Below are 26,112 nucleotides of genomic sequence, written 5' to 3'. Positions count from 1 at the left end.
GCTCTCAAAGCAGCCTTTTATTCACTAATTGGCAAGTGCCAGGAGGAAGCAAAACAGGAAACACCATCAGTAAACCTGCTTCTGAATTAATACAGTTGTTGCAAGTATGTTCAAGAGATTCAGGTGTAAATCCAATGAGTGCTTCATACCAAACTTGCTCAGCTTTACCTTCAGCCTCAGCAAGATCTCTGGGACTTGCATTAATATTTGTTGTTTATACATAGTGATAGGGTTTCCTGGGTCAGGGCCTGTCCACATACAAATTCAGAAGCAAGAATCACAGGCCCCAGAAATTCAGCCTAGAAGAAAACAAATGGTTCATAAAGGGGTGTAAGATGGCACTGGTAAGCATTACTTGCCAGCAATAGCACAGAGCAGTTACTGATTCATTACCACAGAGGATAATTTTAAAGAACAGATGAATGAGGACAATAAAATGGTCTTGCAAATGTTTGCAGATAGCTCCTTCAAGGTCAGAATAGCAGCATGGGAGAAAGTATTTGCATCATTCTTTGCATCACTGGTAGAAAAGATAGCTGACATTTCAGTAAATAGGAGCAGAGACTGTAAAGGGCCATAAATGTGCCCATATTCAGTGAAGATTGATGCTGCCCTTCCTAAAAATATCTGAAAATAAAAGACACAAAGTCACCATGTTATTCAATCAAGACCTCTTCAAAACTCACTTTTGCTTACAACAGGCATATTAAGGGCTGCTAAGAAGCTGAAAGGGCTGTATTACAGTCATAGCAGTACTTAAATTGTGCTCTCCCCAATAACATCTTGCCTTTTCTCCCCAAAAAGAAATATAAGATCTGTTTTAACAAAGATAAACAATATACTGGATCTCTGGTACCAAATCTCTAGATTGTGCTACAATGAAAACAAACAAACAAACAAACACCAACCCCCAACAACAACAATAAAAAATAAAATCCACCAACAAAAAAAACCAAACGTAACCAAATGGTAGAATTCTAGAGATCTCTATATCTGACTTAGAGATATTTAAACCTTCATTTAACAAAGACATGGAACCTCTTCAGAACACAGACAGGCACAACTTGAGTCCCACTTGCTACAGCCAACTTCAAGATCATCAGAATCCTGGTGAAGGATCTGGAGAACAAGTCTTATGAGTAGCAGCTGAAGTAACTGGGGTTCTTTAGTCTGGAGAAAAGGAGAATGAGGAGAGACCTTACTTTTCTCTACAACTACCGGAAAGAAGGTTGTAGTGAGGTGAGGCTCATTTTTCCCTCCATAATACTAAGTGATAGAACAGGGAAATGTTCTCAATTTACACCAGGGGAAGTGTTTATTCCAACCAAAACAATTCTATGATTCTACGAAATACCAGTACAGTATGTTGTCCACCACAATACTAACCCACCTACTGGAGCACAGAAGCAACAAAACAGAAGGTCTGTATTAGCTTGTTAGGAACAGAAAGTCAAATTCAAAGCTTATCTGCTCCAAGTTGATACACACTGTCGTCAAAAAGCCATAATGAGTTATAGGGAATGAAAGACATGAGGAGAATTGCTGACAGTATTAGAAGTCTTTCCCCCTGTTTATCAGATTTCAACTTGTGGTCATAGCAGGAAGTCATTTCCTTTGGAAAACACAGGTTTTGTTCTTTCCATTTTTAAAAGGCACAATAAGCCCACAAGTCAATTTAAGTTTCTAATATAAATAGATCCATGTGGAGAGACATCATTTTGCAGGAACAGTATCAAAAATAATCACCATGGAGTCACAGGATACTCAATGATTGAAGAGGCCTCTGGAGGTCAGCTAGTCCAAACTCCTGCCCAAAGCTTTGACTTCAGATCACACTACTAAGGGACTCCTCCAGTTGAGTTTTGAAGTCTCCACAGAGAAGTATCATAACACCTGCACCAAAGCTCTCCCAAACAAAGTGTGAGTTTTACTTGCTTTGGTAAAGAGGTTAGAAAAGCAGCCATATGTTCCTGGCATGATGATACTTGGCAATGCACTACACAAAATGAAATTTTGCCATCTTAATGAGCTTCTCTGGAAGGTTTTGAGTTAAATGACCTATGCTGAAGTAACTGATGCCTTTTATGGGCTTATTGGCTACAAGGAACTACAAAAATCAGAGTTCCATTCGCAACCCAAGAACTCAGGAGGCCTAAAGTTGTCTGTGGTCTGTATTCCCTCCACAGAGCATTAGACACAACCTCAGTCCAAAAGATCCAGCACAAAGGAAAGGGAAAAAAAAGCCTGTACAATGTGAAAATTTTTAGGATCAGTTGGTCCACACCAGCTAGCTATCATTAACAACACCTTAACAGTACCCTGGCACATTGAGGAATTAACACAGGGCAGAAGACATTGCTAATAGGAATTCCACATGCAGAGTAAGACAGTTTAATAGTCAGCAACACCAAGATAGTTGGCTAGTGATGCATTAGTCCTAAGTACATTTGAAAACAGCTAATGTCACCTCAAGATCTGTAGGATGCAGCTCCTTCTATCTGAGATACTGAAGACAATTTTGTCCTTTCATCGTGACCTCCTTCTCCTGATTCTGGGAATCAATCTTTTCAAGTGACAGAGGAAGATGGTAAGGTAATGGTTTTATATTCTCTTCAGTTTCTTGTTGAATGTCAAGAGTATAAACTCACACTCCATTTCATCCTCCATCCAAAAGATGACTCAAATCTCCACTTTCCTCTCTCCCGGGAGATGAACCCAATTTGTAACTACAGACAAAAACAGTCCTTTTCAAGCTTCAGTAGCTGTAACCTGGTGATGATTTGTTGCATTTGCTGTTTGAAAGAGCATCATACTCCAGAGAGCAACAGCTAAGGTTTAGTTGTGGGGCAACACACTGTACACACCACCAAGCCAAGACCATGTAAGCCCTTAGAAATGAATATAAGTACCCTATGTGTGCTCATACAAGTACTTGTGTATTTCAACAATGAGTTAAAAGTGCAGGATTTAGGTCACAGCTTGTTGTGTACTTCCAAGCCTTTAGAATAAGGCTACATGCAAAATTATGCAATTAGTTAAATTAAGACAAAGTAGATTAAGAACGAGTTGAAATGTCATCATTTCATTTTTTAGGTAACACTTATGGTGAAATCCTGATATTACTGAGGCCAAGAGAGTTTTATGATCAGCCCACTGGGAGCCACAATGTCATGCATAGTGAATAATGCAAAATTACTGATATTTAGCATCCTCCAGCATGAGGCTATGATTATAAATTATTTACACTTGAACATCCATACTGCATAATGTTGTTAAAATCAACTTCTAGTTAAAGCACCTGAATCATCCATTAAAAACTGTCACTTCATTGTAACAGAAAACAAGGAATTTTTCTGGTTAGGTGTGCCTGGAATTAATCAAAAATTGTTCCTACATAGCTACAGATCTACTTGTTCAGCAACACATAAAGTCCTACTCAGGCTAGGCACAGATCAAGATGCTGGATGGGTGGCTTTTAATAGCTGTTGGAAATAAACAAACATCAAAAGAAAACCAACTCCCCAGAGAGAAACAAACTTCATTGTGCTCATGTTCTTAAAGAGTCCTCTTCTGTCCTTACTAGGAAGAGAAAAGGAAAACCAGTCAGACAGTATCATAGGAACTGTTTGCCCCCATCAGGGATCCTTATCATAAATACAGAGTGAGAAAATCCGTTCATGTGTCAAATATCAACATTATTCTATCCTTGAAGTGACATTATTCTGTACAAGCAGCTTGAACATGACTGGATAACTGGATTGTTAGAATATTGTTGTCCTTACTAGAAATCATACCCTGAAAGAATCAGGAAAGGGACAGCTAAAGACAAGAAAACTATGCTACCGCCACATGTACTTTTTTGATGCTGTGTAGTATTCTGCGATCCTAATCTGCTTCTATATAAATCCCACCATTGAGTCCAGAATACAAATAACACTAAAGTCAGATTATTTGGCTAACATCTTTGCTTTTTACAATGCCAAAATTCAACAGGAATAGTTTATAGAGACATGCCACATGAACAGCAATTTGATTGTGCACAATACAAGTGCAACATACACAGTACAAGTTCTACCATATACCACGTTCCTGTTGCTAGAGGCATCTGAAATACACTGGATAAACAATAATCATGTCAAAACAAAAACAGTTAAAATCCCCATGTCAAGGAGAACCTCAGCAGGTGCAACTGATGCCACATCATATTGTCACCCTCATGAGTGAGTATATCTGATGCTCTGGGACAGGAAGAGAAAGCCAAACACATGAAACTTCAGAAGGGCATCTGGGTGGTATTACAGGTTACAACAGAAACTGCAGCAGCCCAAAAGCACGTCTTCTCTGTCTGCTTACTAGTCCATGTGACAATGCAGACTGCGCATTTCCTTTGAATCCCAAGTTAGAATAAGACAGTAAAAGCAGCAAGTGAACTGCAGAAGGAAAAATAGGTTTGTTTGTGGGGTATTTGTTTTTCCTTCTAGTGCTCAAGAGACAGTGATTCAATTATATGGTGTATTAACACAGCCAAAGCACTGGATAATTTTTTCCCCTATAGGAGTAAGGGTTGAAAAAAATAGTATGAAAAGTTTGTGATCTGTTAAAATTATATTAATAGGATGCACTTCAGCACCAAAGCACAGTGTATTTAAGGACTAGAACTCATTTCAAGATTTCTTTGAAAGCTGCTTCCTTTATTTTAGTAGGAAAAAAAAATCTTTAGAAACACATCACTGTTCCTAGATCAGATTTTGTGCAATTCTCTCTTTTATTGCCTGAAATTTTGAGCCATATCTTTCCTACCCATTCTTTATTTTGTCCAGATCTATCTCCTAGTACATCCACTTCAAAACTAGTATTTCCAGGAAAATTAATTGTGACAACTATGGATAAAATCATGTTTTGTTTATATTTCAGGTACTAAACAGCTGCTACTAGCTATTGCTACCAGATGTTCTAGAATTATATGCAACATTATGCTCAATTTTAACTTTTACAAAATTACAAGCTAATAAAAGATGACACCACTATAGTCAAATGATTTATTAAAGGAAAAGCCATTAAGTTCCTTTTAAGCTTCACACCCTACTACACCAAATAACTTGTCATTATATACATCAGTGAACAGATGCAAATGTCTATACCATTCTGAGATTTCAGTGCTATCCCCTACACCAATTATATATCCAGCTGCCTTTTGCTTTAACAGCTTCATGCACATCTGTCCATCTTAACCTGAATGTATGATAACTGTTCATTTCATTGTTAAACTACCTGCAAGATGACACAAGCCTGGTTTTCACACAGTTCACACAAGGATCATCTTTTTCTGCCATGCAGATGAGCTTGTGCTCAGCTAAGGCAACAGTTTGCACACTGAAAACTCAAAATGTAAGCCATAGGATTACCAAGTAACAGAACATGAAATTCATCTGGACATCTCAATTTCCAAATTTAAAGAGTTGGAACATTTGCTGTGTGATTTTGAGGTGGGAGTGGAATGGATGTGTTTAAACTAAGTCTTATATCCTGATGATAACCAAAGTACAGGCTTTATTTTATACAAGCTTCTCAATTAGAGCCACAGAGCAGCATGCAATAGTCAATGTAGCTAACAGCCTTTCCCACCCACAATTACAGTAAACATAAGTAGCATCAAACAGGAGTGACAGCCAGTAATTATAGAACTGAAAACTGTTGTAGATTCACAATTCTTTAATGAAACTGGGCACAAATACAGTAAATCTAAATAGCTTCTTTCAATATCTTAACACAGAAGTAGACATATTAACTGGCCCACAGAGTACTTTAGAAGTTAGTATAAATCTGTGCCTAGGCAAGCAAATAAAATACTCCACCTAATTCTACTCTCACATGTAGCAGCAGAAGGTCCTCAACAAGTAAAGGAAATTACCACAACTTAAAGCTTTCAACAGAGCCCATTAGAGTCAAAAGTACTCTAGAAACATCCTCAAACTGTGTTCTAAATCAGGAGCAAGTTCACTTAAGTCAATGAAATCAAGTGCAGAGTGGCTCCAGCTTAATTTCAGCAGTTAAACAGCTTATAGTGGAGACAAGAATATATGTGTATTACTTCATAAACTTGTCATTAAGAGAAAAATGAGCAAGAAGCAGAAAGGAAAGGAAAAGGAGAAATAGTGAGGCAGATCAGTCACAGATAATTGTTTAGAACTTGAGATATCAAAGTCTCAGCTTGTGTACACTAGTCTAGCTCCACTGAGGTCGCATAGCCACACAATTTACACTGCTGAGCATCTGGCTCTAAATATTTAACTGCTCAAAATGGTAGTGTGCATCCTTGCGTAACAGAGCTTCTGACTAATCATGCTGTAGGTAACCACATCTTAACTGTGCAGTTCTAAATTGAGTAATATTGCTGTTAATAACAGTACCTAATTAAGACATCAATAATGTTTTTAATGAGAAAAATTGAAAGTCCTGCTGGAATTTTTCCAGTCACATTAATTCTGAGGACTTTGGACGTCGTTACAAGTAATGTTACAGGAATGAAAATTAGATCTAAATTAGGACGTGTCACTGTGTTTAAAAGTGGGAAAGAGAAAAAGCATTCCATTTCCTCCTCTGTACACAATTTTCTACTAGAACATCCCACCACAGGGGAAAACAAAAACCGAACCAAAACAAATACATTCTGTAGTCTCGCCTAAGTTGCTCTGCATGCCGTTATACCTGACACATCTCTGCACAGAGTTTGGCACTTTTGCTTTTACACTTCCTTTTGTCAGGCTTTCTCTTGCAAACAATTATTTCCAGAATCTTGAAGTGAAAAGTCCTATGATTCATACAGGCCAAATCTTTTTGGATTCCAAAGTTCACATAGGTTATGCTTGTCCAAATAAGAAATCCCTCTGTGATGATGCATTTTTAGCCAGGGAGCGACTGTGGCTAAAAAAATTATCAGACCTGTACAGGAAGGGAAGAATCCACATGGTCCCAAATGATGCTCTTTAGGATAAGATCCAGACATTTGAAAGACTACCCAACCTGGTGAGCCTTTATTTGTACTTCTAATGTACATTTCTTCCCACAGTGTCTGGTTTTTTTATTACTTCTTTTACTGTAAGAATTTATCAAGCATAATCCCACAGTGTCTACTATGCAGCTGGACCAGCTTTACTTTGACGATACAGAGACACTCGATCCTCACTCTTCAAAGTAGCTTCTTTGAGCACCTGCTTTCATACCAGTAATGCAAGTTTAAGTGTGTTCAAAAATAAACACAGGTTCAAATATAAGAGCAAGAGTCATGACTGTGTTCTGAACAGATTTTCTATGACTATCTGAGAATCAATGTAAAGGAACTTGAAGTGAAGTACAAACTGAGCCTGGTGGTTTTTTTTTTTTTGGTTGTTTTTTTTTTTTTTAAATCTCAGGAGTTTCAAACTTAGAGCATGAATGTAAATGAAGAGAATAACAAGTTACAAACTGAGTATTATCCTTGGGAGTAAAAAAAAAAGCTATTCCAGCATGACAAAACCTGCAAAGCTTACATTTGTGTTTGCCTCACCTACATAGTGTGTTTTATACTGCATGCATTCATATATGGCTTCACCTTTGTGTATGTATACGTACATCCATGTAACCTGTATATTCATGTACATTCTCCTGTTTGTGGTACTTAATGTTTTCACACTTCATCCCCACTCTATACCATAAAGTGCTTCTCTGGAAATTGTTCGCATTCGAGCAAACAAACAAAACATATCAAATTTTTATTCTGCAATTTGTTCTGTATTAGTGGAGGAACACAGCAGTATGTGTTTCAGGCAGGTCAGCTAATTAGGTGGTTTGTCCTTGAGAGAAGAGATCACACAAAAAACTTCTCTAATGCATTGTATTAACACCGAGGATGCTGTCAGTGCTTAGATCACATTTTCAATGCGTTTACAGCCTACAATTAGAGATATGAGAATAGCAAGGACATTCAGAAATATGCATGTTTCCTAAAAGCTCAGGGCTGTTTATACTCTTTGGAATCATAGTTTACAAAATTCTAGTTTAATTGAATTGTAAGGGCAAGAGCAAGCAAATCAGATTTTTATCTTCTGTTAATACCATAAATATTAAAAGCAGGAAATAAACAAAATGCTTAACTGTTACTGATTCTTAACAGGTATGTACCCTGGATTTTCAGAAGCAATATCACAGTCACTACCAAAATGATGACAAAATTTGAAATCCAAGCATTTGTTTTCAAGATCTATGTTTTAGGTGGCATGCAGCATCTGAATTGCAAAAAGTATAAAATAAGTGTGCCAGTAGTGAAGTAAGATACACGTAGAGCTACCATAAACACAAATTCACATTTGAATTGTATCACTCACATTGGCCAGTATCAGTTTCTTACCAAGTGTTTCACATTCAGGAGTCTGATGAAATATTATTTAAATAACCAATTCTTAGCTATTAGGTTTAACTTTGTTTGAATCGTGCTATAGATCTGCTGCAAATTATTTAAGACTTCTAGCAAATATAATAATCTTTAGAGTCCTAAGTGAAATATTGTATTTCTGGGCTGCACAGCATACTACACATAAAAAGGAGACCACCAGCTTGGTCATGGGGGAAAGTTTGGGCAGACAACACTTCTTACCATTTCCTCCCTGAGACCACCTCAAAGTAAAACTGCCAACAATGGGAAAGAGTGACTTCTGAGGCAGTCTGAGCCATCTGAGAATTCAGTGTCTACACCAACAGTTCACTAAGAGTCATTGACTGAGCTCAGAAGTAAGTAGATGAACACATTATTCTGATGAAGGAGAAAACTGTAGAAATATGTTCCTTAGTGCAGAAGGAGAGAAGCATTCCTAGTAGACCACCTCCACTCTTCTTTGATCACAGCTAACTGCAGACAACATATGGAATGAATATGAACCTAAATCTTATAACAAATTTAAAGCATGACAGAAACATGGGTACAGCAATTGTCACATGTGCTGCTGTGTTGTTTGACATTGCATCTCTAAGAGTGCCTACAATTTTATTTCACAGTTCCCCAAATACCTTTGCACATTAACACATATCAGGATGATGAAGGGGGATGAACTTGAAACGAAGGACAGCCTGATGACTTCTGTGACTCTTTTCAAGATGGGGTTTATCCAGCAGTGGTGAATCTGACAGAGTTCACATGGATCCTCATAAAAACTGATGTTCAGTGTCTGATTCTTATGATTTAAAGGGCACAGAAGATGAGGTATAGTATAGCAAATATAGGAGGAATAAGAACTTATTGCAAGAAATATCTTTTCTGCTTTTATTCTCAGATTTGTAAGCACATATCTAGTTTTAAATGATCACACACGAGACTTAAGTTGCCAAACAAAGAAAATGATACTGTATTAACTCCCGAAGGAAGAAAAACAAAGCAAAGCAAAGCAAAGCAAAGCAAAACACCCTACAAAAACTCAGATGGGAAAAAAAAGGAAAAATATTCTTAAAAGCCCATTGATCCTAATCTTATTTTACTTTTAGTAAAGCATTGATGTCAACAATCTATTTCAGATTATTGAACAAGAATAAAATGACAACAGTCAAGCTTCCCCTGCGGGTGAAGTCATTCTGTTAACCACAATTCCCCAAGCACGCTAAAAATACATCTTCATTGTCACAGGAAGACTGCTATGTATCTTTAATACAAGGATTAAATGCTGGCATTTAGATACACTGCAGAAATAGAGGGATGGATCTCTCATTAATATACATAATAGTTACCGCAATTAAAGTTTTAGTTCTCATAAATAGAAAGAGTACAAGACTCTTTCCAAGGCTGCCCCCCAACAAGTCATGTTGCTCTGGGTTTTCAGTACCAGAGACAATTTGTCTTGACAGGCCATTTGCAGCTCCTGAGCTTTGACTGCATCCTACTTGTTAAAGACTTCCTATAGAATCATAGAATCATAGAATCCATAAGCTTGGAAGGGAGCTCAAGGATCATCAAGTCCAACCTTTGCACAAGCTACTTCCTTGCTTTTAAGTGATATTATCATCTAACTCTTCACAGAAGCCAGAAAAATTTTAAAATATAGACATACAACATAGAGAAAATTAATTCCCTTCAGTGTGTTGTGTTATTCATAGCCCCAGTGATGCAATCCTGCCTTGAAAGATACACCCACAAGGTATTCTTAACTATAGTAAATAGCTGTAAAAGGCAATTAAGAGAAGGCACTCTGAATATAGGTCTTCTGTCTTTCCCCTGTGTTTTCATTACTCCACAACTAAGGGCTTAGCTTTGTGCAATTCCCATGCAGCTTTGTATTCACAAGAGGAAGTGTCCAACTTCACTCATATCACAAGAAGGGGCAAGTGTCCAGCACCTCTTGAAACTCAGCTCATCTGCCTCCAAGCTGTGCTAATAATATACTCAAAAGGGCAGAAAGGCTCTCGGATTAACTTCTCACTCTTCAAAATGCTTGCATCTTTTGACTAAGAACTTGTAGGTTTTTTATTTATCAGTTTCTGACACTCTGGGGCAAACTTATCAGAATCCTGTACTGATTGGCCTCCAGCAGTCTGTAAAAGTCTTACAGTAAATCCTGTAGCTGGAGATACACAGCTGGTACCTTGGTGGATGCACTAGACAGCAAAAAGAAATAAATGGCTAGTGCAAGAAAGAACATTAACTTAGTTCCACAAACTATTTGAAGATTTATTTTTTTTTTTACTTTTGTTTTCACTTGGTTCATGGAGAAATTGAAAACTTTTGAAGTTGTCTGCAAAGCACACTTTTTGCTGCCAGCCAGAACAACCAGCTCTAGAGCATCTGATCCTGGAGAAATCCTGGAGACCTGACTTCAGGACAGTAGGACAGTAAGGTCTTCTCAAAGAAAACAGATTTGTTTCTTTATGTTGGCATACTTTTATTTTGGTTCTTTTTTAATATGAGACCAGAGACTGTTCATTATTAGGTTTTACTTTTGAAGATGGGAAAAGTGAGGCAGCAGAGGTATGTTCATTTGAACTTACTAATCTCTGGGTAGGAGAAAGTCATCTTTCTAGTCATCGCACACACACAACGCACAGTCATGGGTCCCCAGACTGATGCTGCAACTCTTAAGATCTCTCCCTAGTCAATTCACAGTCAGATATATTGACTCCTGATTTCCAATGTACTTTATATATTACAAACGTAATTCAACATTGAACATCAGGGACTACTCTTGGTGGCAAACAAAAGGTTAATGCTTTCCAAAGTGCAGTTACTCACAAGACCATTCTGACATTTCAAAAGTCAAGAGAAACTATTATTAGTTGTGTCTAATAATATTGCAAGTTCCCACCCATGGAATCTGTGTGCAATCCTCCATTGAACTGGCAGCCTTTGGCAGTATCACTGCCACATGATTTGAACCAGGCAAGCCTAAAAACACTGCCACAGCACTCTGTAGCCAGCTTGAAAATATCTTCACTGCTCTAGGGAGATGAGTGATCCCTTTGGAATTGGGTTTTGGAACTGTAAACTAATGACTCACTAACAGCTTTAAAGTAGACAAAATGTATTGCAACACAGCATGTAGTGCTGCAGAACCAAAGGAAATCTGTTTGCAGTGCTTCAACAGACACTTGAAATCAAGATGCTCGAGAAGGATGAAGTTGTTAAGAGAGAAGCAAATCTCCAAGGGCTGCAAGTGCAGTTGTCCCTGACAGGGACAGCAGCTGTTCCTGGGTGCTGGGAGTGGATTCTGTCCCCCAGGCATGCTAGCCAAGCACAGCAAGGCAAGTCACAGCTCAAGGGAGACTGTCCACAAGGAAGCAGGGCAAGGGACAGAACAAGCAACAACCCTCTCCTCCTGGGCTTGTTGGTGCATGTGTTTCAGTGCTAAGCACAGAGATCAGAGATTACTTCTGTCATTTAGATATGTTCACTTCCTACACCCTCCCAGCCACAGCTGCCAGGAAAACTTGTCAGTAAGATACATGCTATATTTGGTAATGGGACAAGACTGACACCAAGCTTTGTACTTAAGCCAAAGGTCAGCCTTATGCATGTGGATGGTGAGAAAAGGCACTGCTTTACAGATCAGATTCTTAATGAAGCAGCAGTGTCTGAAGAGGTTAAAAATATCTTTAAAAAATATCGACATCCACAAAGATTGCTGGATGAGGGGAAGGCCAAAGCTCAAAACCCTCCTCAACCTAAGGACACTCAAAGCTACAGTTACTGCTTAAGAAAGCTCTCTGCCCTACTTTTGTCCAGCCAAGGCTAGGCTGTTACACAAATAAGGTGTCATGGGCCAAAAGGAGACCAAGCAAAAAGGAGCATAACTTTGAAGGGAATAGTTAAAAGCCTGTCTGGGGAAAATGACAAAATTGGTGTATTAGTGTTGCTTTCCAGGGAACATTACATATTTCACAGTAAAGAGTTACTAAATAAGACAGAATAGTAAGGAATCCCTTCCTTAAAAGATTACCTATTAAACTGTATTCACACATTTCCCCCTCTTTTTAGACTCCACACGTACTCCACACTTTTCAGTTCACCACTCCTGGTTTAGCAGGAAGCCTTCATAATAGCACTGAACAGAAACAGGGATTTGTTTACAAGAGCTAAGGTAGCTAGCTAGCTGATCAGATAGCTCACCATTTCACAAAGGTACGGAAGAGGTGCAAATTAAGACATGCTGATTGTTATTTAAGCAGATTGCTCAAGATTTGCTATTAATGAAATTCAGGTAACCACAGCCACAGGAAGCAACAACACAATGAACTAGGAAAGAAGAAAGTGAGATGAGAAGAGAAAAAAATGTTTCTCCCTGCTGCACTGAACTTGCCCAGCATGCAACAGGTATCAGAGTAGCAAAAATAAACCAAGGAGGGGTTATCACCTACAGTTAAGCCATTTCAGAACAAACAAAAACAAAAAAAAAACCCCAAAACAAAACACCACACCAAACCAACCAACCAACCAGAAAAAATATCCAAATTCTGGTGCAACAACTTCCAAGTGGTTTTAGAAAAGCCAAAAATAGTTGTAGCAATACCAGATCAGAGCCCTACCCCAGGTGCTGCGTAGCCTTTCCTGCTTTCCCTAATGCAGCTTAAGAGAAACTTTAACCCTGATCATTTCATTCAAAACCTATCTCTATGCCCAGAGCTTGGCACAAAATTCTGCACACTGTGTACATCTCTAGTTTGTAGGCAGGGAGAGATGTACTGTGTGTACTTCCTCTGCTTTTAACGAAAAGGAATGGTCTCATAAGTCAACAGTTTTGAGGAAAAGGAGGGAGGATCTTCAGTTCCCATCATCTTTGAAAGCCTATTCAGAGCTATACATTTTCCCTAGGAGCAGTCCTGTCATGGGGAGTGGGAGTGTAACAGGACTGGCATGCCCCTGACTCATCCACACAGCTATTTAAAAAGCCCAGCCTTTCTAAGAGGGGTGAACTCCAGGCAAGGCTGAACCCTGCAGCAGCCCACTGCAGCTTAATTCAACAGGGGGATTTATGCCATAGAGAACCCGTGGAAGTACTTGCTTTTTAAAGTTGCTTACAGGAGTTTTAAGAGATGGCTGCACCCAAGCTAACTGAGGTTGTACCTTGCTGAGGATTTTGGCAGAAACTTTCCACAGGTACCTGAGCCTTACTTCCGTATTGGTACTACTGGCATAAAGTGACAGCTGCAGTGATACTTTACACTTGAAATAGTTTCCTGCCCATCAGGAGAACGAACCAAGACCAGTGTACCAATTATACAAGTACAACTTATTAAACAGTAAGGATTTGGGGATGCAGCAGATCTCAACTACAGGCCAATCACTGAACTGGAGAAATCAAAGCTGACTTGTACCTCTACCTCTACACCAGTGTCAGACCAACTCACATACACTCTGCTGGGAACAGCAGACATGGAATGGTGGATCTCAAGCCTAGAAGCTTTTGTGCTACCCAGGCTTCAAAATAAGAATGCTTGTGTGTTTGGAGTCATTGCACATGTGCAAGAAAAAACTGCAAAGAAACTATTTTTCTATTTTTGTTTTCTTTTCAATGTTTTGAAAGGTCACATGTATTTGCACTCTGCTATGTTCTCTTTATCAGTGCTTAAACTCAGGCACTGCCAGATGAATCACGAGCAGTGCAAACACCCCAGAAATAGTGTCAGAAGTCGATCCATTGTACATGAATTGTATGCTCAGCCCTCAGGGGAGGGTTGTTCCTCTTTTAAGCACAGAAGAACCTGCAGAAAACTAACAGTTAGTTTACAAATGTGCCTAAAATCAGGTCATACCCCCTTTGAACTTTGCTTTTCAGCTGGCCTTTAAGAGATGTCACAAAACAAGAGAAAGGGATAAGTGTGTAAAATTATATATTAGCAAAAGTGGTAAGGGGAGGGAAACTGCATACATTGGATCACTTGTCTCTCATGACAGCTTCCCCACACACACTCATTTCAGCAAGACATTGCCCAGTTTGTATTAGTATCTGGCTGACTGTTATGAAGCCATAACAGAACTGTTCTTCCTCACCGAGGTTCTCTGGGTTTCACTCGTTTCCACCAGCATGCAGTTAAAATGCATGCTTGTGTTACATAGAGGACATGTGGGAAGCAACCCTTCTGATATACATAAAATTGTTTCAGACAGTTCAAAGAGTTTCAATATAAGTTGAAACGTGGTCTCCACCAATGAAGGTTGATTTGGTCTCACCTTAAACATAGTTTGTCCCTTATTCTTTCCTTTTCCATTCCCTCCCCAGACAGCTAGTCTGTTGAAGAAGGTATCACCTAGGTTTTGTTTGATATGTGGTAGCAAGCTTCTCAGAGCATCAGTAGAAGGGATTTAATGATCACAAACACAACAGTGTCAAAGCAGTAGACAGACATAAACATTGTCCATTAAGACACAGCAAATGATAATAAAGCAGTCCCTCCAAAACATAAAATCCAGCATGCTGATGTACACAAATGTGCACGAGACAAAGTATTGCTGTTTCTTGATGCCAGCAATTTCAGATGCAGATACAAGCAAGAGCTCTGGATATGGGTTTCAGCCTAAATATCAGGTAAGATTGTATGTAAATGAAGATCAGGCAGAATCAGACTAGATTCTGTGCTCCATTCCTGTATACACCTGTTAACTGTACCACAAATATAAAAGGCTACTTTCCAGATCCTAACAGCTCAAAAAGTTACTGGACATTGAATAACACCTTGCTTTTTTTCCATTGATTTTATTTTCCCTCCTGTTTTTGTGTACTAAACTTTGATCTTCTTTCTTGTATTCTTCAGTCATCCAAGGCAAGGCACAAGAAATTCTCAGCTTTGTCAGTGTGGTTATTAGTAAATAACTATCCAAGCACTTCTGGCTTCCAGCAATCACCGACTATTAATGGGGCAGATAAAGTTGAGTTATTTTCCACATGTGCAGATAGAACTAGACTGCCTTAAGGGACTGAGGGAGAAAGAAGTAGGATAATACAAACATAGCAGAAATGCACAAGATTTGGGCCCCATACACAAGTACTAACAGTATAATGTTTATAGTAGCCTATCATGTTAGCTACAGGTTACAATTTAGCACTGCGCTAACTCTAGGCAATCTGCAGGTTACCCAGTGAAAGTAACCAGGACCTATGTAAAATGCTGAAGGAAAGTGACTCCTTAGATGTCTGGTTTTCCTCATGCTAGAGGGAAATTGCCACCATATTCTCATCTACCACCAAAACAAAACCATCTATAAGCATGAAGAACAGGGATAAACTTTCCAAAAGGAACTGCTGAAGCCCACTTAAGAGAAGCTAAACCACAGCAGTAAAATGTATTAATCCTTTCCCACAGCACTAGAAGTTTTGGAAGAAATGCTGAGTAGAGAAACCAAAAGAACTCAGACTATTTGAATATTTTTGAGCAGATGAAGTGGAACAGAGGAAAAAAGGCATTTTGAACAAGGAAATAACAGGAATGGTGATCCTTCCAGTCAGCCTGGTGGTAAGGCAGGAAGAACAACTCATGCTGTGCATGATTGCTTTTTCTTCCTTCATATCCCAGCTAGACTCCACAAGTACAGAGCATGCAGAAATTAGAAGTCAAGAAATAGTTGGAAAACATATTTTGTTCAGGTTCAGCATGAGTTATGGCAGACAATCAAATCAATTTCTATTTTAGTCAAACTCCTTCAGCCACCCATGATCAATGTTTAGCTCCCACACACAGCAAGAAACAGGTTCTGTGCTTGTGTGCCTTTGATTCAGGAAAGAACAAAAGCTTTGAAACAGGAATTCTTGACAAGCAAGTGTAAGAATATTGAATCTTCATTTCAGAGGGACATAACCACACAGGAAGAGGCATCTGTTCTACAAAGTCAGAGATTAGGATTCAATAATCCATACAAGTCTAGAGATTCTCATGTTTTGGCCTTGTAACAAATGGTCCATCCATATGTCATCATCAGGAATTCAAAAATTTAGGTAGACCTCACTAACAATGAACTTTAGGATAGTAACCATATTTCCAGAAGTTGCACATAGATGTGTAACAGCCATGACCAGGCAGGTCACCATCTACCAGAGAAGTCCTGGCTTTTAGTAGCTCTACCTCCTCCAAACAGAGAAAAGAAAGCAAGTTGGGAACACTGAGCAGGGGGTGGAAATATTCTGCCATCAAGACCGTGTCTCAAATTTCAGTGGAAATATCCAGCATCTCTTCCTTTCCCACGCACTGAAATCGTAGCTCATTGTGTATTATCTTCTCCATCTTCTACCTTTAACTGTTTTGGTCTCAAATGCTCCCAGTATACATAGCATTGACAGCCTCATCCTCCTCCTGTGCTCCAAAATATCATTATGCCAGCAGCCATCACGTAAACAGCAGTTGTAAGGAAGCACACTCCATTTTCCTAATGCCTGAAAGAACTCTCTAACAGTTATGAGTAACTAAACATTTTCACTTTTTAGTTCCCTCTACACACAAAATGCTAACTGTACAGAAAAGGCAGTTTCTTTGGCATATCATAACTAACTATACTCCTGAAAACTGAGCAGCATTATTAAACTAGCCCTACACACACCAGCTTCTGATTGGCCCAAAGACTGGATTTATTCTGGGCTCCCTCCAATCAGAATTAATCTTTCTCCAGCACAATGAACTGTCACTACTGAATCAACACCAGCAGCCAAGTGACAGCCGCCTCCATCATTACTCAACTAAGATAATAGAAGTAAAGTCATTGAAACAGGCAGATCTTGAAGGCTGTCTCCCATTTCAGAATAATGTCCCTGTCTTAACTCAGCATTTATTTTAGAGAAGCAAGGATAAATTCATTACCGTTTGCGGGTGTTCAGCTATAATAGTAATAGAAGCCATGTAAGCCTCCCAGTACATACAGAGTGGAAATGCATATGGCATTGATACTAATCATCCTTCACCTAGATAATGCAAAGCAGGGTAATGCAATCAATCCATATCTGCTTCCACATTAGTGTGAGCAACAGTGTTTTGCTATTGCAAACTCAGAAAACCGAAGCTGAGATGTGCAGGACCTCAGGTCATTTCTACAAGACATAAAAGTGTCATGAACTATTCCCAGCATCCTTAACTTATTTCCAGGTAACATATTGTATCCAAAATTATCATCTAAACAGGCACTCTCTTATCAGATTGAAATAATCAATACACTGGCTGCATAGCAAGCCACCCTTCTGCGTTGATCACTAAACTGCATAGATCCAAGTCATGGAAAACTCTGATATTTAAAACTGGAGATTGTTTTCGTCTCATTTTAAAATGAGATCTTGTAATTAAAAACATTGAAAGAATATAAGGATTCCAAAACTAGAAATAAATACCACAGCCTCATCAATTTCTGAACTGCTAAACTTTGATTACCATCTTTACATTTTTGTCTCACCGAATAATATCTCCTGAAATTATATTGCCATGTAATAAGGAAAGATGATCGAAACTAGAGCTACTTTAGTGTTCAGGTCAGAGCTGTATATCAGTAAATTGATAGGATTATTGATATTCATAAATCAAGATTTATAGAGTTCAGAGTCCTGTTAGTTCAATCAGATCATGAATTATAAAAATAAGGCATTTTGGAAGAGAATAAAAACACTAACCTGGCAAACAGTACAACCTTCAGGTAGCAGGTTAATACAAATACACAGAACCCCAAACTTATTATCATGTTGGTTTTGTTTGTTTGTATGTTTAGTTTTGGTGTGGTGTTTTGGGGCTTTTTTTGGGCTTGTTTTGTTATGTCTATTTTAATTTCATTCTTATTTCTCTTCACTACAGGTTTTTCATTTTGCACTTCACCTGAATAAGGTTGGTAGATAATATCCATGACTACCCAGCACTTGCAAGAGTAGTTTTCTTATCTTGGCAGAAGGTCAAACTGAACACCTTTTAACTTGGCCAGTTATCTAACTGTACTGAACAGCTCAGTCCTGCAGCTGAGATATCCATTCCTGCTGTGTAACGCAGTTGGTGCTGCTCAGCTTCCTCTGACAGAGCTCTGAAACAATGGGTTTAACAGGGAAGGAAATGTCCATCCAATTCCAATAGCTAATTCCATCTCCTTTCACTTAGATTAGAGAGCAAAGTACCAGATGCTCTGGATTTCCTGCTTTGTCAGCTATAGAGCAGTGCTATGTTCAGCTCTCACATTTTGACGTAGCGGTTTGTTGTCTGATAAAGCATAGTTCCTCGGGGAAAACAGAGGGCTGTCTCCAGAGAAATGTATAAATACACCTTATTTGGCAGTAGGGGAACTCAAAGCCAACAAGTTTGTCTATGTGAAAATACATGATCTTGAGAAGGCTGTTCCCAGGGCTTTTTCTTTTCCCAAGTGGGCTCAAAGTTAAAATATACTAGACACACTTCAAAGGCCGTCTTACATCAAGAGAACTGTAACAGGGTGGGGAAGGGACAACTTTACATGATTCTCCCCTACCTCCATCCTTGTATGTTGTCTGTACAAACTATGGATTGTACCCCTAATTCACACACACTGGGATTGCTCCCTAGTGAACACACACTGGGAGCTCCCAGATGAATTTACAGCAGCTTGGAATTTCTGCCTTTATACAATGAATCCATGGACAGCTGCAGGCTTTCCGTTTGCTCTTATGGGTTCAAAATTCCCTACATTTGACTCAGAGACTTTTGCACAAGAATCTTTTCTTGCAATTCCAAGCTGTGCCAAGAAAATGAAAAGAAACAGATAAAGTGTATATAAAGTAGATGAGCCAATTATTAGCATAAGTACGTTGTAACATGATTTTTGCACCATAGCAATTGAAGGAAACTCAATGTGCTAACAGTTTATGGATTGATTTGAAGCAATATGTGAAGTTATTAATTCTTTTTACCTCTGCCACAGATGTGTTACTGTCCATGTGGCAGACAGCCAATGTATAGAATCATCACTCCCCCAGCTGTGTTTCCAGCCCAGCTTGCCAACTTTGCCCTGGAGCAGACAAGAAGCATTCACAATTAAGCTTGCTTTGGGAGGAAAAGGGGATAACCACGACTAGTAGTCTTCAGCACACAAGTAGCAATACATGAGAAATATACTTGCAAGTGAGCATCTATTAAATTGAACTTGCATGTATATTTCTTTACATACAGCCTGTTAACAGTGCTGTGACAGCTTAAGGGCCTAGAACCAGAGGGCTTCAGTATTTTGAGTCTTTGTTATGCAAAATTACCACAAGGTTCATCTGCCATGATTACTCATTTACTAAAGACTTCTTCAAACTTCTAGAAATTCACTTCCTGTCTGTTCTCCTGTTAACACAGCCTTCATATACACAGAATTATTTACTCTTCATTACATGCCAGGCTGAGAAAGTCCTTGGGAATTAAATATTAGCTTTTAGAAATATATACATTGTCATTACCATTAAGAAATTAAGCACTAGTTGTCCACAGCAAGAGAACCAAAGAGTTTCGACTGAAATAGATAGCTGTTACTAGGGTTTGGTGCTTTTTTGTTTAGTTGGTTGGTTTGGGTTGGGTTTGGTTTCTGTTTGTTTGCTTGCTTGCTTGTTTTGTTATTGTTTTGGTTGGTTGGTTTGTACTGTTTTTCAATAAAATTATAGTTTGAGGAATACAACTCCCAGACTAGTCTGAGTAATATGAAGAATCTTAGGCAGTCAAAACTTACTAATTTCAGAGAGTAGAATACTGGAGCTCAGTTTAGGGACACTTCTAGAACTTGAAGATGGGTGTTCAGCTCCCTAAAAACAACTCTCATAAAAATACTGAATTAAACATCCATACATGGATAGCCATAGATATCAGAAGTTATTTAAACACTTTAATCAGCTTTTCCAAGTGGTTAGAGACACTGATAACCACTCTGTGCTGAAAAGATTTGCCCCACTGTTAATAGCTCATATTTATTTTAGTCTGTGCTTAGAATTGTTTTAACCAGCTCTATCAAACCAAAGGTTAAATTCCTCCTTTTTTTTCCTCTAATCAAGAAAACTTTTTCCTTCAGCCAAAACAGTAGAACACTGGGTAAGCTCATAGTGGAATGAGTTCCCTTCCTACAAAACCAGTAAGGCTTTCAAAGAATGACACAGAATACAGTCCACATCACAACACTAAAAAAACACATAAACACAAATAAACAAGTGGGCAAATTTCAAAGACCTTGGAATACTGAGGCAATGGTTAATGAAGCAAGATTTTTGCTTCACTTCTCTTTGTCATTTGATATCCTACTGATCTATATACACTAACAATCTACTAGCTGCAGGACACATGAAGCAACAGAAAAACAGTCTCTCATCTGGGCTGTCCACTTGGTGATTAGGACAGGGAACGGTGATGCCATATGGCCATAATCAAGAACACGCTAATATCACTCAGAGTTAGCTCAGAAGAACTATAGCCCACTTAGTCTCCTAAGCATGATAAATCCCTCTCATTCTGTCTCTCCTCCCCAGTGGACATGGTAGGTCTGTGTTTTGCCCGCACAGATGAGGTTTTGCCAGTTAGAATAGTAGTGGTATACAAAACGTCAATTTGGTGCTTGTACCTATCAAAGACAGAATAAAGACATTATAGCCATGAAACAATTTAAAAACTCCCTAACTTTACATTTCTGTCTCAAGTTCCTAAAGAAGCCCCACTCCCTTATGCTGGCCTGAAATCTTATGCCAAGATCCTGACACACAGCATATTAATCGGCAGCTGATAGGTTGTACCAGACCTGTGACTCCAGCAATGATGCGGGAAGAGTGTAACAGTCACAGCTCTATTATCTACCTTGCCTGTAGGTATTAAGAGAATGGGGAAAGCCTAGTTACCTGACAACTAACAGGAAGAAAAAGAAACTCAAAACTCTACCACAAAGGGTGCACAACAAACTGGGTTTAACTAATGCCAAAACTCTAGGAACTTTTTTTGGACCACTTTCCACCCACCCATTGTAACAAATCTCTCCTGCTTAACAGTAAGGAGTCTCATCAGGTCCTCTGTAAGAATATTGTTAAAAGGTTAGACCTATTGCCTAAAGTCAGACTAATTCACCAAAGGCCAACTTTATCAAGCATTGCACTGGAGGGAAAAGGCATAGCATGAGTGCTGAAGTGGCTCTGTGTTTTGGGAGATATCATGTTTTGAATGAGATATGCAAGGGGAAAATCCTTTTGACTACATAACCAAAAATGATGGCCTGAAACTGTCAGGAATAAGCATCAGCCTGCTCACAAGATGCTCGTCAGCACAAATAATTGGCAAGTGAGTCTCTCTAACAGTTTTTAAGCATTTTTAGAAATCCACTATAGCACAAGAGGTATGGCATTTTCTTTCTAAAACTCTCTAAATAATAAACAGTCTTAAACAAGACCTACAGCAACACAATACAACAGGGAAATGCTTGGTCAGAATTTGAGTATAATGTTCTGTTAACAGACTCTGTGAGACACATTTTTCTTCTTTCCTGAAGCTGATCAATTTATTTTGCTTTGAATACATGGGTGCCGACTTTCAAGCTGTGCATGGAGCCCTCTTCTGGAGAAATTTGAAAAAGTGAAAACTTAAGAAAGCAGCAGTGTGAGCTATTCATTTGGGAAAAGTTTTAGGAGAAATTTTCTCTATTCAATAATGATGAGCTTGTAAAATCCATATATTTTTTCAGCTGGCTTAGTTGCAACTCAATGGAACATGACAGTTATTGTTGAAAATCAAAAAAAGGATTTTTCTCCTCTTGTATGCTTAATTTACAAATTTTATGTTGATTCATCTGCATGAAGTACGTAACATACAAAAGCAAGCTTGTGAACAGCTACTGCCTGAAACAAATATTTTGCATATAGGCCTTAGAAAATGTCCTCTGGGGAAAATGTAAAACCCACTCTGATCTGAAAGATTTAAAAATCTGTATGTATTTACTGCTTACTGTACACTGTATAGTGAGCTGCACCAGAGTACACTTAGTTTTTAGTGTCAGCTTCAGATCAATAAAGCTGTATATTATAGATATGCTTTGTGGTTTTAAAGGTGATTCTGAATTAAAGAATTGCTTGAAACACATTCCTCAGCTGCATCAGCTAATTTTAATTTTTCTCTTGGTGAAAAGAGGACAAAGAGTTGATAGTAGTGTAGATCACATCTTTGCAAAGGAAAAATTATCACCCACCTGCTTACTCCAGCTTTCACAAACATACTTAATAGGCTGCTTTGTTGAGGTGAAAAAGTTATTCCCCAGCCCTTCATCCTTTTAACAACTCAAAAGGTATTTTTTTTAATATACTAAAAAGTATGTGGATTAGATGCAACCAAGAAAATGCAAAAACAACTTAATTTTGGACTTTATCTTTTAATAAAAGATAAGCTTTTTTGAGTTTGTGTTGTTTATTAATCATTTCATCAAAACTGAGCTTTGCTGGTTCCACCAGCATTGTATTATGTGAAGCTCTCCTGCCAAGAGGGGTGGGGGGGGAAGAAAAAGAAAAAGAAAAAAAAAGAAAACTTGTGAAAAAAAAAAAAAAATCCCAAAATGTGTTACAACCACTACACAGCCAGATGGCTGCATTTGTTTAATATGTTGTTTCTCACATTCTTCTGTTTACTTTTCCTGTCACATGAAAGTTGTTCATGTAGTGCGTCAAAGAGAAAAGCCAAACAGCATTTCAGTAATTCCCTTTTCGTTCCCTATCATGCTTTCTTCTTCAGCTCATTCTTTAACCTGACAATAACCAACAACCTTATACCTGAATCAGAATCACCATGTACACTTACTTATTTTGGTCTAATCCATTCTCTGATTCCAGATCATGTCTAAGAATTAATGAAAGTAAACTTGTAGATGTGTTCTATCTCAAGGCAGAGGCATTGCCAGATAAACTTAGATACACTAATAAAGTAGGTAGGGTGCAGTTTAAGTACTTAAATGCAAAGCAATGCTTAGCCCTGCAGTGCACTAGAACTGATCTTAGCACAGCAAGAGGATAAACTGGAGTATTACTGAAAGTTATCAACAAAGTGCACAGTTGTTTTCAGAATCAGGTGTTCTGCGTTGTATCAGGTTTTAAGCAGATACTGATGCTACAAAAAATAAACAACCCTGCTATGTGGTTTAATATGCCTTAGAAGTCTGCCCTTCTCTATGAAAAACATACTGCTAATGTCCTACAAAGGACTGCTACAGAAAATCCAGATTCAAGCTGATTCAGAAAAGCAAGCAAACTTCAGCCCAGATAGCAGATCTGAAGTCCAAGGTGGGGGGGGCACCAGCTCAGTATATCCACGGGATACCTTTATACTGTCTGTGCCCTCTCCCTCTGCTCCCTGAGCATTGCCTCCCACTGGCAGCTTTGCCAGCTCAGCTGCCTGCCCAGGCTGGATCTCAGCCCACTTTGACAACTTCTCCTCCCTGGAGCCCTTTGGGCATCCCCAGCTCACCACCAGAAAGCCATCCAGTCCTTGCCCTGAGCAGCAGTCAGTCTCAGCAGAACTGGAGAGCTACCCACTGGACAGTCCTCCTACACAGTCTAGAAAACCTCAGCCCTACTAGGGAGGCCCTGTAAGAAATTGTGTGTATATTGCTAGCACATGCTGCTCTGGCTCCTCAAACTCATCTTTCACCAGTGCATTCAGGCACCACACCTATGACCCAAGGCTGCTGCTTTCATTTGTTACACTCCCTGAAGCAGGATTGTTAGCCTAAACCCACCCAAATGCCAATGTTCTTGCTCACAAGTCCCCAGTCACGAGTCTCCGGCTGTCCTATAACTTCAGCCACCCACACTCATGCTTTTATTCATTATGAGGTTAAGCCAGGACCTAAATATCCCAGCCTTGATCCACAGCATATATGCATGCAGTTCACCCTACTCTTCCTACTCACATGGTCTTGGTGTATCTCCTTTCAGCTGTAAAGCCTTCCCAGCAATGATCCCTCACCATTTTTCTCCTTATCATACTATTTTAAAAAAACAGACTAAATTCCTACTGGAGACTGCAGTTACAAACACGAGTGCACAGACTCCACGTCCCAAGCACTAGTTTGACACTCTAAATTAATCTACCAACCCCCTAAGGGTTAACAAAAGCACTCAATTGTAAGTCAAAAAAGGAATTAACTTTTATCTCTACTTGGTGCAGAGGATACCAGTGCCACTGTGACTAAACACAAGAGTTTACAGAGCTCCTGAGACAAAAGAAGGATATATTTAAGCTGGACAACAGCAAAGGATTTTCAAACACACAAACACCCCCCTGGAGCTTCCAAAAAGTGAGCCCTTTAGCAGCAGCAAGAAGAAAAGAGAGCAACTAGAAGCTATCCCAGCGAGTCCCTCTGCTTTGACAGACAGCAGCAGCAGGGCTTTAGCAGCTCCGTGTTTTTAAAGCTGGGTGTTTTTTCCTCTGCTTTCTGGCAGAGGGGGATCTATTACATTTAATAAGAGCAAGGCTACATAGCAAGTCAACTAACAGAGTATTACACATCTATCAAGTGAGTACGGGCAACGGAACCTTTTGCAAGGTCTGATTTTGTTTTCCCTCCATATTCCCCCCCTCGTCTTCCTTTTTTTTTTTTATAATAAAAAGCAATAAATAATGTGAGCTGCCTATAACAGCCTATAAGACTACTACTCGGCAAAAGCCACAGAGGGAAGAGGCAAATCAAAGTTGCAGCATTTGATATGTCAGAAAATACTGCTGCTGCAGCTGCAACCGAGACACTTGAAAGATTCCCCCCACTACCCTTCCTGAAGGGAAACAACAAAAAAATGCTATATATCACACAGCAAATTTGCTGTAATTGTAAATCAAGCAACTATGAGATTCTACATTCCTAGCAACTGGCTTGTAGCAGAGATCTTGCATCTTTCAATAGTAATTCAAGCAATGTATAATTACTCAGAAATCAGACCTGAATTACAAATACTTTCAAATCCAAATGCATAAGAGAAGGAAAATGAAAGAAAGCAAGGAAAAAAACCCACATATTTCTTACCTGGGACAGCAGAAAGGACAGAGCAAGTTGAGTTTTGTGCTGCATTTTGCCAGACTAGAAGGTACCAGAGGCTTTTTCATTCATGCACTCGACTGCACTGAGCATATTTTCACTGTGAAACAGCCTTTGAGAAGAGACTCTGCCTTGAGAGCCAGCCAACTTCCCAAATAGATCAGCAGCATCATCACTAAAGCATTGGATAGAGTCTGATGACCAGAACCAATGGCTTTACAAGGATGATTTCTTCACAAAGCATCCTCATTTTGCATCACACATATTGGGCAAGTACCTCTCACAAACACAGCACCTTTAGAAAGCATTTTGCTTTGGTGCATTTGTATGTTTAGTTTCATTCTAACAAATCATGCCTTACAGATCTCAGTAGTATTTTCCCTTTTAGAGAATGGAATTGCACAGAGAGAAATAGGAGCAACTCTGAGCACTGCTGCAAAGAGATTCTCTTTATTAAAATGTTAATAAGGTATGCTTTATTTTCAATAAATCAAAAAAATGACCACTGCAGTTTTAGTTACTTCCAAGCCTTAGAAGACCACAGTGAAATCTTTCAGTGCAGCAGAAATACAGATTATATTTTGTGTTTTCTCCTCAATCTCACAAATCACAATGAAGACAGATCAATTCTAGCCTGCAGAAAAAAATCT

At 38.9% G+C, this 26,112-nt stretch overlaps 1 protein-coding gene across 2 annotated transcripts in view; it reads right to left on the bottom strand.

Moving 5' to 3' along the window:
* The window catches only part of CDH13 (cadherin 13), a 489,323-nt gene extending 463,724 nt beyond the window's left edge, over positions 1–25,599 (bottom strand). For both annotated transcript variants that reach the window (XM_054169942.1, XM_054169941.1), the window contains exon 1: positions 25,451–25,599. In XM_054169942.1, coding sequence (XP_054025917.1) covers positions 25,451–25,495 — 45 coding nt within the window. In that variant the 5' untranslated portion in view covers positions 25,496–25,599. The remainder of the gene's footprint in view (positions 1–25,450) is intronic.
* Positions 25,600–26,112: the final 513 nt, after the last annotated feature.

This window comes from Dryobates pubescens, chromosome 19, assembly GCF_014839835.1.
Source record: "Dryobates pubescens isolate bDryPub1 chromosome 19, bDryPub1.pri, whole genome shotgun sequence".
NCBI classification, from domain to species: Eukaryota; Metazoa; Chordata; class Aves; order Piciformes; family Picidae; genus Dryobates; species Dryobates pubescens.
This window is presented reverse-complemented; position numbering and strand designations above follow the sequence as displayed.